This window comes from Xenopus tropicalis, chromosome 5, assembly GCF_000004195.4.
Source record: "Xenopus tropicalis strain Nigerian chromosome 5, UCB_Xtro_10.0, whole genome shotgun sequence".
Taxonomy (NCBI): domain Eukaryota; kingdom Metazoa; phylum Chordata; class Amphibia; order Anura; family Pipidae; genus Xenopus; species Xenopus tropicalis.
Window position 1 is genome coordinate 59,012,478 of NC_030681.2, and position 15,567 is coordinate 59,028,044.

At 38.3% G+C, this 15,567-nt stretch overlaps 1 protein-coding gene across 6 annotated transcripts in view; it reads right to left on the reverse strand.

Annotated features, from left to right (window-relative positions):
* Positions 1–15,567, reverse strand: part of map3k5 (mitogen-activated protein kinase kinase kinase 5) — a 153,609-nt gene that overhangs the window by 126,222 nt on the left and 11,820 nt on the right. For all 6 annotated transcript variants that reach the window (XR_001170872.3, XR_001170871.3, XM_012963762.3 and 3 more), the window contains exon 2: positions 1,513–1,652. Coding sequence is in view for 4 of the 6 variants with exons in the window: in XM_012963762.3 (XP_012819216.1) it covers positions 1,513–1,652 (140 nt within the window). In the remaining 2 variants the exon portion in view is untranslated. The remainder of the gene's footprint in view (positions 1–1,512; positions 1,653–15,567) is intronic.

Below are 15,567 nucleotides of genomic sequence, written 5' to 3' on the forward strand. Positions count from 1 at the left end.
GGAGCCAGAACTCTTAATGGTTGGTAGGGGTTCAAAAACTTATTTCACTCAATGAAATGCAAATCAGTTGCTATCTTTTATTTAAAGTTATTTTTTTCGATTTTCCTTTTGATGTGCTATCTGCCATTGTTAAAATAAACCTACCATTGAAATGATACTGTTCTGAGACTTTTCATTTCTTTGTCATTGGACAAACTTACAAAATCAGTGAGGGGTCAAATAATTATTTCCTCCACTGTAACTGACCATCTCCCAGGAAAACTGGTTCAACAGGAATTGGGTGAACAGGGACACAGTATATAGCGACACCTAATGGACGATATCCAGTATAACACATCACTAGGAAATCAATGGATTCCTATGGGACTTGGAGTATTTCATGGTCTGCAGCGACACCTGCTGGAGAGTGTCTTGTTACGGATACGGGATGTTTACAAAACAAACTTGGAGTGGCTTGGGTCTGGTCGTTATGGAGGGCAAATGGATAAAAACTGGAAGCCCTTTCACTTACAGCAGCACAAGAAGAAACCAACGGATGAGGAACAGGTGATGTATCTGGAAGGAACACCTTTAAGGATAGCTGCATAGACATTACACTATACATGCACACCAAGACAGTAAGTTAGTATAGTTAGAATATACTTATGGGCCTTGTATGCTGTATGCTTCTTGCTAATAGATTGAAATTAAGTGTGTTAACCTGTGATTATATTTATTAAGTGTAGTGTGATATTTTGTGATTGTACCTAATCAATTGTAGTACTAATAAACTTTTGTGTTCATAAGGTATTACTGTCATTTGTATGTTATCACAGGTTCAAAATATAAGTAGTTCACAGTTGAGTAAAGCCTGACAGGTTATAGTCGGCAACCCGGTATTTAGGGGGGCTTTATATAGAAAGGTTCATTGTTAAGTAAGGCCTGGTATTTAGGGGGGCTTTTTACAACTGGCACATAATATTACAATGTAATAATAGCATTAACGTTCAGCATCAGTTGCAACTACTTAATCGAATACTGCCAGTATGTCCAGTAAATGCAGTTGCCCCAATTGGCCACAAGTACCTTTCTCAAACTTGTCAATGCACGGCTCTAGTTTGTTTTAATTATAGCTCTTTGCACTTGCCATAATAAATGAGACTTACCAATTTTACCAGTGTAGGTAACTGAACATTAATCTTTAATGCATATAAAACCCTTTCATGTTGTGGTGTTACTGGTGCTTTTGCATTTTGGAGGAGGGCACAGATGTAAAAATGGATGTAAGCATTTTATCTGTATCTAAAGATCCTTTAATAAACTTAAAATTATATCCTTATAAACAGGACTTAATGTCACTTCTATTACATTACTCATTTAACTTATATCATCTAAGAAAAAATATTGTACCCTTTGTACCTATATGGTAATGGAACTCCTTGATGACTTCAGATTACTGACTAGGTGTAAATAAATGCATATATTGTATTTTTTATAAGTTAGGTTACTGTGTCAATTACTGTTTAGACCTACCTTCAGTGACTGCAGGGAGTCTGAATTTGTGTCACAGTAAAGAATTATGTTGTTTGCCATGCTAAAGCTTTCTCTTACTCCCAGATGGTAGAACAAAGAAGGCTGTCGAAAAGCGTCATTCATCTCAACCACTGCAATATCTGCATCAAACATAAAAAATACCATTAAAATATTATCAAATTTATATATGAAGGAACTAAACTAAAATATACAAATATGAGTTCCCATAGAATTTCAGTAAGAAGGTATTTTTTTGGCAGCAAGTCTGCAAAAAGTCTTATTTAAAAAATTAACATCATACTAAAATCTACAGTTAGTATTGATGTTGGTATACAGTGAGGAACATAAGTATTTGAACACCCTGCAATTTTGCAAGTTCTCCCACTTAGAAATCATGGAGGGGTCTGAAATTCACATGTAGGTGCAGGTGCATTCCCACTGTAAGAGACACCATTAAAAAAAAAATTCAGGAAATCACATTGTATGATTTTTTAAGAATGTATTTGTATTGCACTGCTGCACATAAGTATTTGAACACCTGAGCAAAGCAGTGTTAATATTTGGTACAGAAGCCTTTGTTTGCAATTACAGAGGTCAAACGTTTCCTGTTGACCAGGTTTTGCACATACTGTAACAAGGATTTTGGCCCACTCCTCCACAGAGATCTCATCTAGATCTGTCAGGTTTCGGGGCTGTCGCTGAACAACATGGAGTTTCAGCTCCCTCCAAAGATTTTCTATTGGATTTAGGTCTGGAGACTGGCTAGGCCACTCCAGAACCTTGATATGCCTCTTATGGAGCCACTCCTTGGTTATCCTGGCTGTGTGCTTCGCGTCATTGTCATGTTGGAAGACCCAGCCAAGACCCATCTTCAATGCTCTGACTGAGGGTTTTTATTATTATTATTAACATTTATTTATAAAGCGCCAACATATTCCGCAGCGCTGTACAATAAGTGGGTTTCATACATTGGACATACAGAGTAACATATAAAGCAATCAATAACCGATACAAGAGGTGAAGAGGGCCCTGCCCAAAAGAGCTTACAATCTACGTGTTTTTATTAAAAACTTCACAAGAGGTTGTTGCTCAAAATCTCACAATACATGGCCCCATTCATCCTCTCCTTAACCCTTTCACTGCCAGCCATTTTGGACAAAGTGGAACTTCTACTGCTAGACAGTTTTTGAACATTTTGCAGTTTTATATTGTTTTTTTCAGGACAACCTAAGCTTTCAAAATATGGTAGAATTTTCCTGTAATTACAATTCTGTAAAAAGATATAGGCTTCTAAATGTCTTAAAAAAATTTAAAAAAAAAAAATCACATTTTCCATAATATAAACACACATACCAGAAACAAAAATTATTTTATGCACAAAAATACAACTGATTCGGAAAGTCCCATGTCTCCTGAACATGCCAATACCAAATATATATAGTTTTATGGAGATTTCTTACTTGTATAAGTCAAAAACTCCCAGCAGTACACTACCAAATTTCCAAAGCACTGCTTCAGAAAGCTGCATACTTTAGATTTCAAGGTCAAAAAATCCACTAACAGAAAATTACACATTTCTGGAAAGAACAGATTCTGGGGAATCCAGAATAGGCACAACTGTCTGTCTACTCCAAACTATCAAGTCGCAATGCTTTCCTATTGGTTTTTATCAAAATTTGTGAAATTTTTAAAAAATCGCTTCAAAGCTTCCAGTCTATAGTATCTTATCTCCTATAGGTCATAAAGTAACCAAATAAAACACCATAAATATGAACACCAGGGGTCCACTGAACAGTTTGATGCCCAATATGTATAGGTTTACCTAAGTATGTGGCATGTAGGGGCCTCAAAGTGAACATACCCCCATATGATCTATCATTTCTGTCATTTCAGCTCCAGCAAAATCAACACTAGTAAAAAGTACGCTCACCCCAGAAAGTCATATATTTTTGGAAAGTACACATTCCCCTGAATCTAAAATGGGTAGCCATGTCTTTCTACTCCAAAGTACCAAGCCGCAAAGCTTTTCTAAAGTTAGCAATTTTGATGACATTTCCAAAAATCCCCTCAAAGCTTCCACTTTGCAGAATCTTATCTCCCACATAGCATTAGGTACCAAGATAAAACACCCTAAATTTGAACACCAGAGGTCCACTGAACAGTTTGATACCCAATATGTATAGGTTTACTCAATGGAAACATACCCCCATATGATCTGTCATTTCAGCTCCTGCAAAATCAACACATTTACATCCTTTGTGTGGGATAATGGTACAAAAATAAGTACGCTCACACCAGAAAGCCATATATATTTGGAAAGTACACATTCCCCTGAATCTATAATGGGTACACATTTCTTTTTACTACAAAGTACCAAGCCGTAAAGATTTCCTGTTTGCCTATTTTTATGACATTTCAGAAAATCGCCTAAAAATGTTGCAATTTGCCACATTTATCTCACACAATTTCTTGCATACAGAGGCAAATCACCCCAAATAGAAGCATATGCAAAGTCTGTGGTATGTACTGACCCCAAAATGAAAATAGCGCATAAGGATTTCTTGCTGGCCAACTCAGCTTTTGCATACAGAGCCCCCTGACAGCATATTATGTACCGTAACACCCCTTTACTATACAGAAAAACCCAGAAAACCATATCGTTTTGGAAAGTACACATTCTGACAAATCCAACATCGGTAAAGAATCCTTTCTACACCAAAGTACCAATCTGCAAAGCTTTCCTAAAATTAGCGGTTTTTATGACATTTCAGACAATCGCCTAAAAATTTAGCAATTTGCTGCATTTATCTCACACAATTTTGTGCGTACAAAGGCATATCATGCCAAATAGGAACACCTAAGGTCTACTGAACAGTTTGATTCCCAATATGCATAGATATACCAAAGTCTATAGTATATACTGACCCCAAAATAAAAACAGCGCATATGGATTTCTCGCCTGCCGACTCAGCTTTTGCACAGAGCCCCCTGACATGCCGTAACCCCCCTAACTATACAGAAACCCCCAGAAAACCATATATTTTTGGAAAGTACACATTCTGATGAATTCAAAATAGGTAAAGTTATTTTTCTACACCAAAGTTACACATGGCAAAGCTATGCTAAAAACAGATCAGAAATACCAATACAGGGATAAAAATGCAATAAAACCACAAAAATTGTGCAAATTAGTGAAACGACAAAATAAGTCACACGACAATGTAATTAGTGGTCAGAATATCTGATCCAATAGTCACGCTGTCAAAATATACAGTTTTTAGGGAAAAGAAACTAAAAACAAAGTGGTAAAAAAATATAAAATTTTTTTTTTTTAAAAAGTGTTTGTATATACATGTGTGAAAGTTGTGTGACAGTGTGTAAGTGTGTATATTAGTGTATATAAGTGTGCAAAATGGAAAAAAAAACCTTCTACATTTTCTGCTGTAAGTGTGTGCAGCAGACGACGTGTGATCGTGTCTGCTGCTTGGGGGTCGGCCCTGCGACTATCATCGCTAAAAACTCTCTGCAGAAGCGGCAGTACCTTTATCTGCCAAACAACGTACGGCGCAGATAAAAGCCTTTTACTGCAATAACGTAGACTTGTGGGGTATCATCATGTTATACCCCACAAGGTGAGATCTTGCATGGAGCCCCAGCCCTAGGGAGACTGACAGTCATCTTTACCTCTTCTATTTTCTAACAATTGCTCCAACAGTTGATCTATTTTCACCAAGCTGCTTGGCAATTGCCCCGTAGCCCTTTCCAGTCTTGTGGAGGTCCACAATTTTGTCAGCTCTTTGGTCTTGCCCATGGTAGTAGTTGGAGTCTGACTGACTGTGGGGTGGACAGGTGTCTTTAAAAGAGCTCAGACAGGTGCTACTAATTTAGATTAATGAGTGGAGTAGAGGTGGACTTTTTAAAGGCAGAGTAACAGGTCTTTGAAAGCCAGAATTCTTGCCGATTGCCAGGTGTTCAAATACTTATGTGCAGCAGTGCAATACAAATACATTCTTTAAAAATCCTACAGTGATTTTTTTTTTTTTTTTAAATGCTGTCTCTCACAGTGGGAATGCAGCTACAATGTGAATTTCAGACCCCTCCATGATTTCTAAGTGGGAGAACTTGTAAAATCACAGGGTGTTCAAATACTTATGTTCCTCACTGTATATGGATTATGTATGCGAGTGTATAAATAGGTCAGTATAGGTTTGTGCGTGCTGGGTTTACTTGGAAGGGCTGAACTTGATGGACTCTGGTCTTCTTCCAAGAGTCCATCAAGTTCAACCCATCCAAGTAAACCCAGCATGCACAACCTATACTTACCAATCTATACACTCACATACATAAACTATATATACAACCACTAATACTAACTGTAGATATTAGTATCACAATAGCCTTCGATATTCTGCTTGTTCAAAAACTTATCCAGGCCCCTCTTAAAGGCATTAACAGAATCTGCCATTACCACATCTCTAGGAAGGGCATTCCACAACCTCTCCGTACAGGGGCACCAGTCCGGGGTAAAAGGTAGGTGATTCAAGTCACTTGGGGGTGCCTAACATTTTGGCACCCCCAAGTGACTTTGCCTTTCCTTTTCCTTTAAGGATACCCCCAACACACTACCATTCAGTAGATAGTTTGCGTTTATATTATTTCTACCAAAATGCATAACTTTGCATTTGTCAACATTGAACCTCATTTTTCAGTTTGCTGCCCGGTTTTCCAATTTTGTCAAATAACTCTGCAAAGTGGCAGCATCCTGCATGGAACTTATAGTTTTGCACAATTTAGTGTCATCAGCAAAAATAGAAACAGTACTCTCTATGCCCACCTCCAGGTCATTAATAAACAAGTTAAAAAGCAAAGGACCAAGGACTGACCCCTGCGGTACTCCACTAACCACACTGGTCCAATTAGAAAATGTTCCATTTACCACCACTCTTTGTAATCTATCCTTCAGCCAGTTCTCTATCCAATTACAAATATTATGTTCTAGGCCAATATTCCTCAATTTGATCATTAACCTTCTGTAAGGTATAGTATCAAATGCTTTAGCAAAGTCCAAGTAAATGACATCAACTCTCATTCCAGCATCAAGGTTCCTGCTCACCTCCTCATAAAAGGCAACTAAATTAGTTTGGCAAGATCTGTTACGCATAAAACCATGCTGGCACAAACTTATAGTATTGTGAACTGCAATGTATTCTAGTACCCCTTCCAAAAGCTTTCCTACTACTGATGTTAGACTAACAGGCCTATAGTTTTCAGGCTTAGAACGATCCCTTTTTAAATAACGGCACCACATTAGCTATTCGCCAGTGTCTCGGCACCATGCTTTGCGATCCTCTACTTGCTTACAAGGGGAATATACTGTTGTGTATACCTGCAAAGCAAAGTTTTAAAGAAGTTGCCTTAAGAGGAAACGTCCGCAACTTCGGCAAATCACGGCGCTGCGTATGCCATGCCACCGGTGATTTACATTCTAGCCAGTAGGATGGCATTTTGGGGAGATTCGTCGCCCGTGACTAATCCCCCTGTGTGTCACAGCCCTTATATAAAACAAGAGATTAGTAGACAATAGTTAGTTTATTTGTAGGTTCTCAATCATCAGATGCAAACAGAAGGTTTAAAAAAAATAAAATATATCATTTTCATGTTACTCCTCCTCATCTCTTTTACACTCATTGTTAATCCACAGAGTTTTTTAAGCAGAGTAGTGTAACAAATGTCAATAGGTTATTCAATTAAAGAGTAATTGATTTGTTTAGTAGGATGGTGGTTGTGATGCTGAAAGTAAATTTTAATCCTAGCCAAAAAAAAAACAGAGGTTCTGGTGTCTGCGAAAATAATAATAAAAAAAAATAAATATTCACATTTACTCCATGCAAGTATAAATAGTGTATTTTCCAGCAGTAAAGAATTCTCTTCTTCAAAATTCAAGAATGATTACTGCTGTCAGGCACAGACAGACTTCTAAATAACTAAATAAATAATTTTTTCATGACATATAGACATATCAGAAAAAATAATATACAAATTATTTGGAATCTATTAGAATTAAGTCTAAAACAACTGGACTTTTCTGAGTTTTCTGTGAAAACGTTTCACCACTCATCATCCGAGTGGCTTCTGTTCAAATGACTGGTAGAGAATACAGCGACATTTAAACCCTTGAGGGTAGTACAGTCAGGGACATCCAATCGCAATGGTTCCATTGAACTTATTCAGTTAGGTGTTGGCTGAAACTGACAGGTGTAAGAAAGTATGATCCAGTCACAATGGTACCATGATTCTCATTGATGCAGGTGTTAATCCTTCAAAGTACATGACTGCAAGTGTGAACTGTTTTAAAACCACCGGGGTAAGGATGTCAAAGCGGCATTGTATAGTGATGACAAGTGGTGTCACAGGGCCCCTCCTCTGTTCAGGGATGGTTTTTCCAGACTGGTATAAATGGCCTCTTTCAAACTATCTGTCCTCTTGGCCCAAAATATGCACATTACTGTCCTCAAAAGAGTGTCCTTTTTGCTTGAGGTGTAAATATAGCCCTCCTATGTGGGCCATTCTCTAACAGAGAGGTTGTTTTTTCTCCCCAATGTATAAGTCAGAGCACTCTTCACTAGACTGTACAGCATAGACCAAATTACTTTTCATGTGCTTTGGTGTAGGGTCTTTAGGGCGCACCAGCTTTTGTCTCAGAGTGTTGCTAGGCTTGAAAAACACAGGAATGTGATGTTTGCTGAAAATTCTCCCAAGTTTTTATGATGCTTCAGCAACATATGGGATGACTATGTTGCTTTGCCTGCTGTGTTCCTCCCTTCTGTTTTTGGTCTGGTCTTTTTGCTTGTCTTGGATTTAGTTTTGATAAATGCCCAGTCTGGGCACCCACAAGTTTTCAGAGCTCCTTTAAGATGTTTTTATCCCTTTGTATTAAGGAAAGGGAGTGCTGAAAACTTGTGGGTACCCAGACAGGGCCTATATCAAAACTAAATCAAAGACAAGCAAAAAGACCAGACCAACAATGTTGCTCATTAAAGCTACGCAAGACTGATAGCCTGTATAGGGAGGAGTAGAATAGAAGGAGTGGTGATGTAGAATGTAAGGAGGTGCCTCTATGTCTAAGGCATAGAGGCAGAGTTGAATACTTTTGATTGACAGGGCATAAAGATAATAATAATAAAAAAAAAAGAAGATCGCTGTTGAACCAGTAGCTGAATTTTCAGGTAAGGGTGCCAGTTCCGCTTTAAATACATACTGTTTATTTAATGTGTGGTAATGGTGGTGTGGTGGTGGTGGTGTGGTGTGGTAATGTTTAACCCTTTAAGTGCCAGTAGAATTTCACATTTTAGTTCCCCTCAGTGCCAGATGTTTTGTAACAATACATTTCAAGTTAAAACTACCAACAACTGGCAAATGTAACACAAACTGGCCTGGTGACTCCAGGGCCAGAAAGTCCACTAGTGGTCACTTTCTTTAACTGAAGCATATATATTATATAACTTTAAGAAGGGGCTGGATGGATTCTTAGCAAGTGAGGGAATACAGGGGTATGGGGGATAGCTCTTAGTACAAGTTGATCCAGGGACTGGTCCGATTGCCATCTTGGAGTCAGGAAGGAATTTTTTCCCCTCTGCAGCAAATTAGAGAGGCTTCAGATGGGGTTTTTGCCTTCCTCTGGATCAACTAGTAGTTAGGCAGGCTATATATAGGCATTATGGTTGAACGTGATGGACGTATGTCTTTTTTCAACCCAACTTACTATGTTACTATGTTACTATGTAATGCTGTGAAACAGCAAGCAATAGACAAAATTGTAAATTTAATAATCAAACATTGAAAAAATTGCATATGCACAGATACACTTCTAAACGTTGTTACTGTTTACAGTTACCCGTCTCATCTGTGAAGCCCAGATTCCCATCCGCTACTGGCTGCTACCAGCTAAATCCTCACCAAATCCTAAATCCGGTGGGATGGCACATGCAGCGTGTGCCATCCCACCGGCGACTTACATTTTCTCCGGTGGGATGGCAGGGGAAGGCAACTTGGGGAGATTAGTCGCCCGCGAACAGGGAGTTTTGTCGTGGGCAACTAATCTCCCTGTGTGCCAGAGCCCTAAAAGTTGAGCAATACCCTAGAAGCATAATAAAACACCTTTGTATAATATATGTTGGATACTGTTGATGTTGTTTGTAACTATGAGTCAGCACATCACAGCAAAATCATGGCACGTTTAAGTATGGCAGGAGAGCTATGGCAGATTTTAGTCCAGTAATTTTAATAACAAGACATAGAATAAGAGCTAGTTAAAAAATTACACTTCATAATACCTTCTGAATTCCATTTCTCCTCATCTTTCCAAGATATGTGATAAAAAGGCACACACTGTCAGAAAGCAAATACTCTGTTCAAGGTCCTGTGTATATACAGTGTCAGTCGGTGCCAGGGGTGTACCACAAAACCTGACCCACAGACCCACTCTCCAAATAGTTTTTTTTCTTCTCTTTTTATTTCTTAATTCCACTTTTACTTACATATTAACATCTACCCAGTCCTCCATTTCTTAAATTTATCATATAGCAATGGGGAATAGCAATGGTATAGGCATACAAGGCAAATGGCTGGGTGGAGGAGGGCCCAGTGACACCTGGGCCAACCGGGAGTTTTCCTGGCATTCTGGTGGGCCAGTCCAATACTGTGTATATATAAACCAATAATAAATATCAAGCACAGTTAAACTCACAGCGTTTTATTAGCGCTAAAAAACTTCATCATATCAAACATACGTTTTTTGCATTCCACATGGAAGTCATCTTCCAGTATGTATGCCCAATCAACAACTCCCTCCAGATGTGTTGCTTCATCAGAAGGGTGTGGTTAAGTTAGGTCCAATTAAAGCATCCCCTATGTTATTCTGTTTTATCCACATTGGGAGCACATCATTTGACAAAATATTTTTAAAGAACAATAAAAGGTATACACACTATACAACACCTAAAGTGGATAACAAACCACTCCACCATAGTTGTTTTATATTGATTTTGGTTTACGAATATCAAAAATTGTAATAAAGTGCATTAGTGATATCACCCTCAATAATTAACATAAATTCCTAAACTAACCAAGTTAACATTCAGATAAAAACAGCTTTATTGTAAATAACATTAACCCAAGTTAAAACCTGTGATTAATATATCACAATAAAAACACTTTTTCATAGCAATGTAAGGAATTAACTTTATTCCAAAGGGTTTCACAGTTTTCAACTTGAAAATCCATTTGGATTCTAACCTTATTAATTTAGTAGTCAGACTGCCTCCACTGATTTTCATTAATACTATCTATCCTAAACATGTCAGTTTTTTGTTGATTACCATTGTGATCAATCTTAAAATGTCTCATCCTCTTCCTTATTACTTAGACCTCTAAGATGTTGTCTAATAGTGCAACCCATATTGACACTGTATATCATACACTACATATTTTGCATTACAGTTAAAATTTCTTACTTCTATCTCTATCTTTGAGTACCTAACTGTTATTTTGCATGCAATACAGCGCTTGCATGGGATGCGATTAAATATGGATTTATATTTACAATTTCTCTAAATTCTCACTAGTGGGCATAAAGAATAGATTTGACTGTATGTGGGCAGGGGTGTTTCTGGGCCACCCTGAGGCAGCCTTTCACATCTAAAGTTTATCTTTAAGAGCATCACAGATGTTGCATCACTAGTACACAGAGCGCACATTCCAATTTAAAAAAAAATTGGCTCAAATTTACCAGGAGTGGCTTTTTGTCTCTCCTGGCAACTTGCAGACTGAAGCAAGTCTCTTAAATAGTCTAATGGCAGCAGTGCCCCTGTATGTGGGGAATAAATCTCTCCTAAGGATGGTAAGTTTTGTTATTTCTTTTCTATATAGTTTAGCCCAGAGCTATCTAATTGGCGGCCCATGGGCTGCATCCAGCCCGCATGCCCACCCCCACAAATCTATTTGTGCTTTGATGATGACAGAAAATCTGTTTGTGCTGATTGATGGCCCTAAGACCATCCCCGTGGTAATTTCTAGTATTCTAAAGTATAGACTGTACAACTATTGTGATCCACACATATACTTGCCACTTAAAATTAATAATCTTCCTGACTATCCCTCAAGTATGCTGGCATTTACATCTCTATTCCTTTAAGCTCCACACAGGATGAAGAAAAAACCAACCCCAGGATTTGGCTCCAAAGCAAGGCACTCCCTGGGTCCTCCTCTTTTCTCACAGGTGCACTGGGGCTCCAAGCCTATCGGATTGTTCCCCTGCCTAAAACCAGGCTGAATGATGTCACAGGCAGAACAAGGGGTTACCTGATTCCCTACAATTTTTTAAAGTAATCTTTTTCATGATTTTTCAGAAACCAACATAAGTTTAAAATAAATTATACTTGAATCCAGATAGAAATTCAACCCCTTTTTTTCTTGAAAATGTACAAGTCATCTGAATTCAATCGATATTTACATACATTTAATGCTCAATAAAAACAATTTTTCTTTACCTCATCTCCCTTCTTACTAATTTAAAATTTTAAATAGTCAATTTAGTGCATCATGATCATAGCCTTCCTTTATATCACTACTGATATAGTGATATTTCTGCTAACTGAATTCTACCACTCCCTATTAAGCCCTGGCCTTCTGTGTATACTCCAGCCAACCTGCCTAAACCGATTCCAGTGCCAGCTTTATAAGCTAGGTGGGCCTTACTGCCTGCTGTCTGATCCACAAGCTCCTGATCCACTGGCACCACCATTCTCACAGAGGCAACATGGGAAACTCTGCATGTCCCTGTACTAATAATATGTAACCCAATTCACCAGGGTTCCCCAACCACCGGGCCATGGACCAGTGGCGGGCCTTGGGCTGTGTTGATCCCGGCTGATGTTATAGGTCAAGGAAAGGGAAGGATAGAGTTAACCTCTATTAGAAGCCACATCTATAGTGTGATGGCATCTGTCCTTTCCATTCCCCTCTATATTAAGCAAAACCGATCACTTCAATTCCCATAATTCACAGAATTTCACCAAGATCAAGACTGAATGACATGCGCAGAATGATTGAGGAACATTGGCGCACATGCTTTAGTAAACTTTGTGAGCGCACCTTCTAGTTCTCGAGAAGAAGCACTCACCACTGCAAAGCCATGCCTTCTGTAAGCTCACACCAATGGCACACACCAATGAATGGAGGTTGCCATGATGACACATGATTGTACAGCACAAATACACACAAGGCAAGTTCTTATTACTGAACACTGCTGTGAGCTGATTGGTGTGTGTTTCACTCCTGCCCTTATTGTGTCCTGCTGCATCCTGCCAGCGCACAAGAGCCTTAAACATGCTTGTGTCTGGGGGGGGGGGGGGGGGGGGGGTGGAAGCTTGCCAAATCTGCATTTCCCTTTGTGGTGTCATCTTTATGATGTCACTATAACTAAAACGGTGCCCACTATGGAGGGGGAATAGCACCAACTTTTAAAGTGGTGTGGTGGGGCCCTGAGCTACATTTTAAAAAATAAATTTGGAAAGGGGCCTCTATAATATACTGTTTAATGCAGTTGACGCCTTTCATGACTTTTTATGACTTGTCATACATGCGATGCACTTAATGTTTTTCGTGTGGTGCGTATGCTGCAATGATGCATCATACGCTCACCGCGTCTAACAACTGTATTAGGGTCAGATATTGCTTTTGCTATTGCTGCATTTTCTTAGTGGTGTTTAGAACCAGACAGCATCAGAGGGCCTGCTTCACATGCATCATACTGGGAATTACTGTCCCACTGTAACATCTTTACATCCTCCCATCGGCTTAGCTATCTGCAGGCTCTCTTAAAATACTAGTTCAGTGCAACAAGTGATTCATATTATGCAATCCAGCGCTATATAATATGTGGTGAACGGCTATCCAATGAAGCTATGAAACCTTCAAACTGCTTGTGTTTATAGGATAACGTCAATAGTTAAAAGTTTGAGTTTCCTTGTATTTTTATTCAAGGCTTAAAAGTATGTGGAATACAATGGCATACACCCAAGATTATATTGTTTTCATGATTAATTCAAAATGTAGCAATAATGCATTATTGTGATCTTACTGCTGTACTCTGCATTAAGAAGTGAGTTGTTTACTTACTGAGGGGTGTCCATATCTGACTATGAGAGTCAGTATGAAGCATCTGGAAGTATACTGAATTATATATAACTGATATTTCCATTACAGTGCACAGTTCAACTCTATTGTGGTATAGTGAAGCATAAAAAAGCATAGTTTATAAAAATTATATAACTTCAAAACCCATTCTGAAATAATCTGTATGTTCAAAACTACGGGTGACTGTTTAATTTCTCTAGCCACATTAACTCCCTCTGCAGCAATATCCTGTTTCTATCCTTCCCTCTCGAAGAAAGACTATCCACTTGTAACACAAGTCATCTAAATTGTTTTCTGATGTGACCTACCCTTATAAAATATTTACTTACAGGAGAAACATCTTTTTCAAAGTCCCAACTATCTATTGCCCTGTTATGTTCTCCAATATGGATTTTACGGGTCTTTTAGTCTTTCCTTCATAGACTTAACAACAGGGCATGTAAGTAAATCACCCCTGTTTTACAAATAGCACATTCCTTTAGCCTGATGGTATATCTCACATATATCACAGTGGGAAGGAATTCAAGAGAATGTGCTGTTATATCCAGAGAAAAAAAGTAATTGCAAATAAAACCTGAACAAAATCATAGTGTGCCATTAGCCTATACATCAGTATAATTCTAGAACACCCCCTCTAGCCTAGTTCTACAACCCACTGTAGAAATTATGAAAGATAACAGCCATATGTGTAATTCACAAGAAAGATTCTACCATTTACTTTACCATTTATTTTATTATGGTTGAACGTGATGGACGTATGTCTTTTTTCAACCCAACTTACAATGTAATAAGAATAAACTTCAATAAGTTACCCCATTGTAGACACAAAAAACAGCTAGATATTTTTGCAATAAAGCAGTTTCTTCCTTTTTACATGAAGCTTTATAAATACTCCCTAAAGTTATGGCACAGTATTTACAATATGTCTCAAATGCCATCTATGCTTTGAAAAGAATCTTATTTTCCTGTACAACTTCATATCAGCACTAACTTGGTATAGGCTTGACCCAACTGGTTCCATCAGAAGGAACCCTCCAAAGCTTTAAAGAAGAAGGAAAAGTATAATCAATGGGGGGTGCCAAAATGTTAGGCACTCCCACATAATTTTACCTTTCCTTCTCCATTAAAAGACCAACCCCACCCCCTATCCAGTGTAGGCCTGCCATCAAAGCATCCTAGTTACTGGGGTTCGCCCCACCAAAACTTTGCCTTTTCATGCACTAGAAAATGTACAGGTTTTGGTTGCAAGCCTCTAAAAACAAACTGATTTGTTTGTGCCCCAAGGTCCTTCTCCATCAAAGGTATAAGTGTATTGCGTATTTTTGCATATAACATTTGCATATATAACATATAACATAATACTACATTTATCAACATTCTAATCTGCCACGTAGCTGGTGCTTCTACTAGTTTGTCCAGATCCCCCTGCAAGGATTCCACATCCTGGATGGTATTAATTGGCCTGAATAGTTTTGTGGTATCCGCAAACACAGATACATTGCTTACAATGTCCTCCCCAAGTCATTAAAGAATAAACTATAGTGAAGCCTCAATTTTACATCCCCTGATTTTAAGTTTTCCTGTATTTTACACCATTGTTTTGTGGTCCTGCTAATATATAACACCGGATTTTGCACCATATTTTTCTAATCCCCTGAACAAGGTAAAATGGGGGTTCTACTGTAAATAAAAGTAAACCCAACACAGAACCCTGTGGACCCCCTGCTTAAAGGTAGCTTTTTACTACAGCATATTGACATTTACAGTGAGAAAATTAACTTTTACTATAACATTTATGTATGTATATGTTTATTATAAAGCAGCGCTATATGCAGCGCTATATGCAGCGCTGTACAGTAG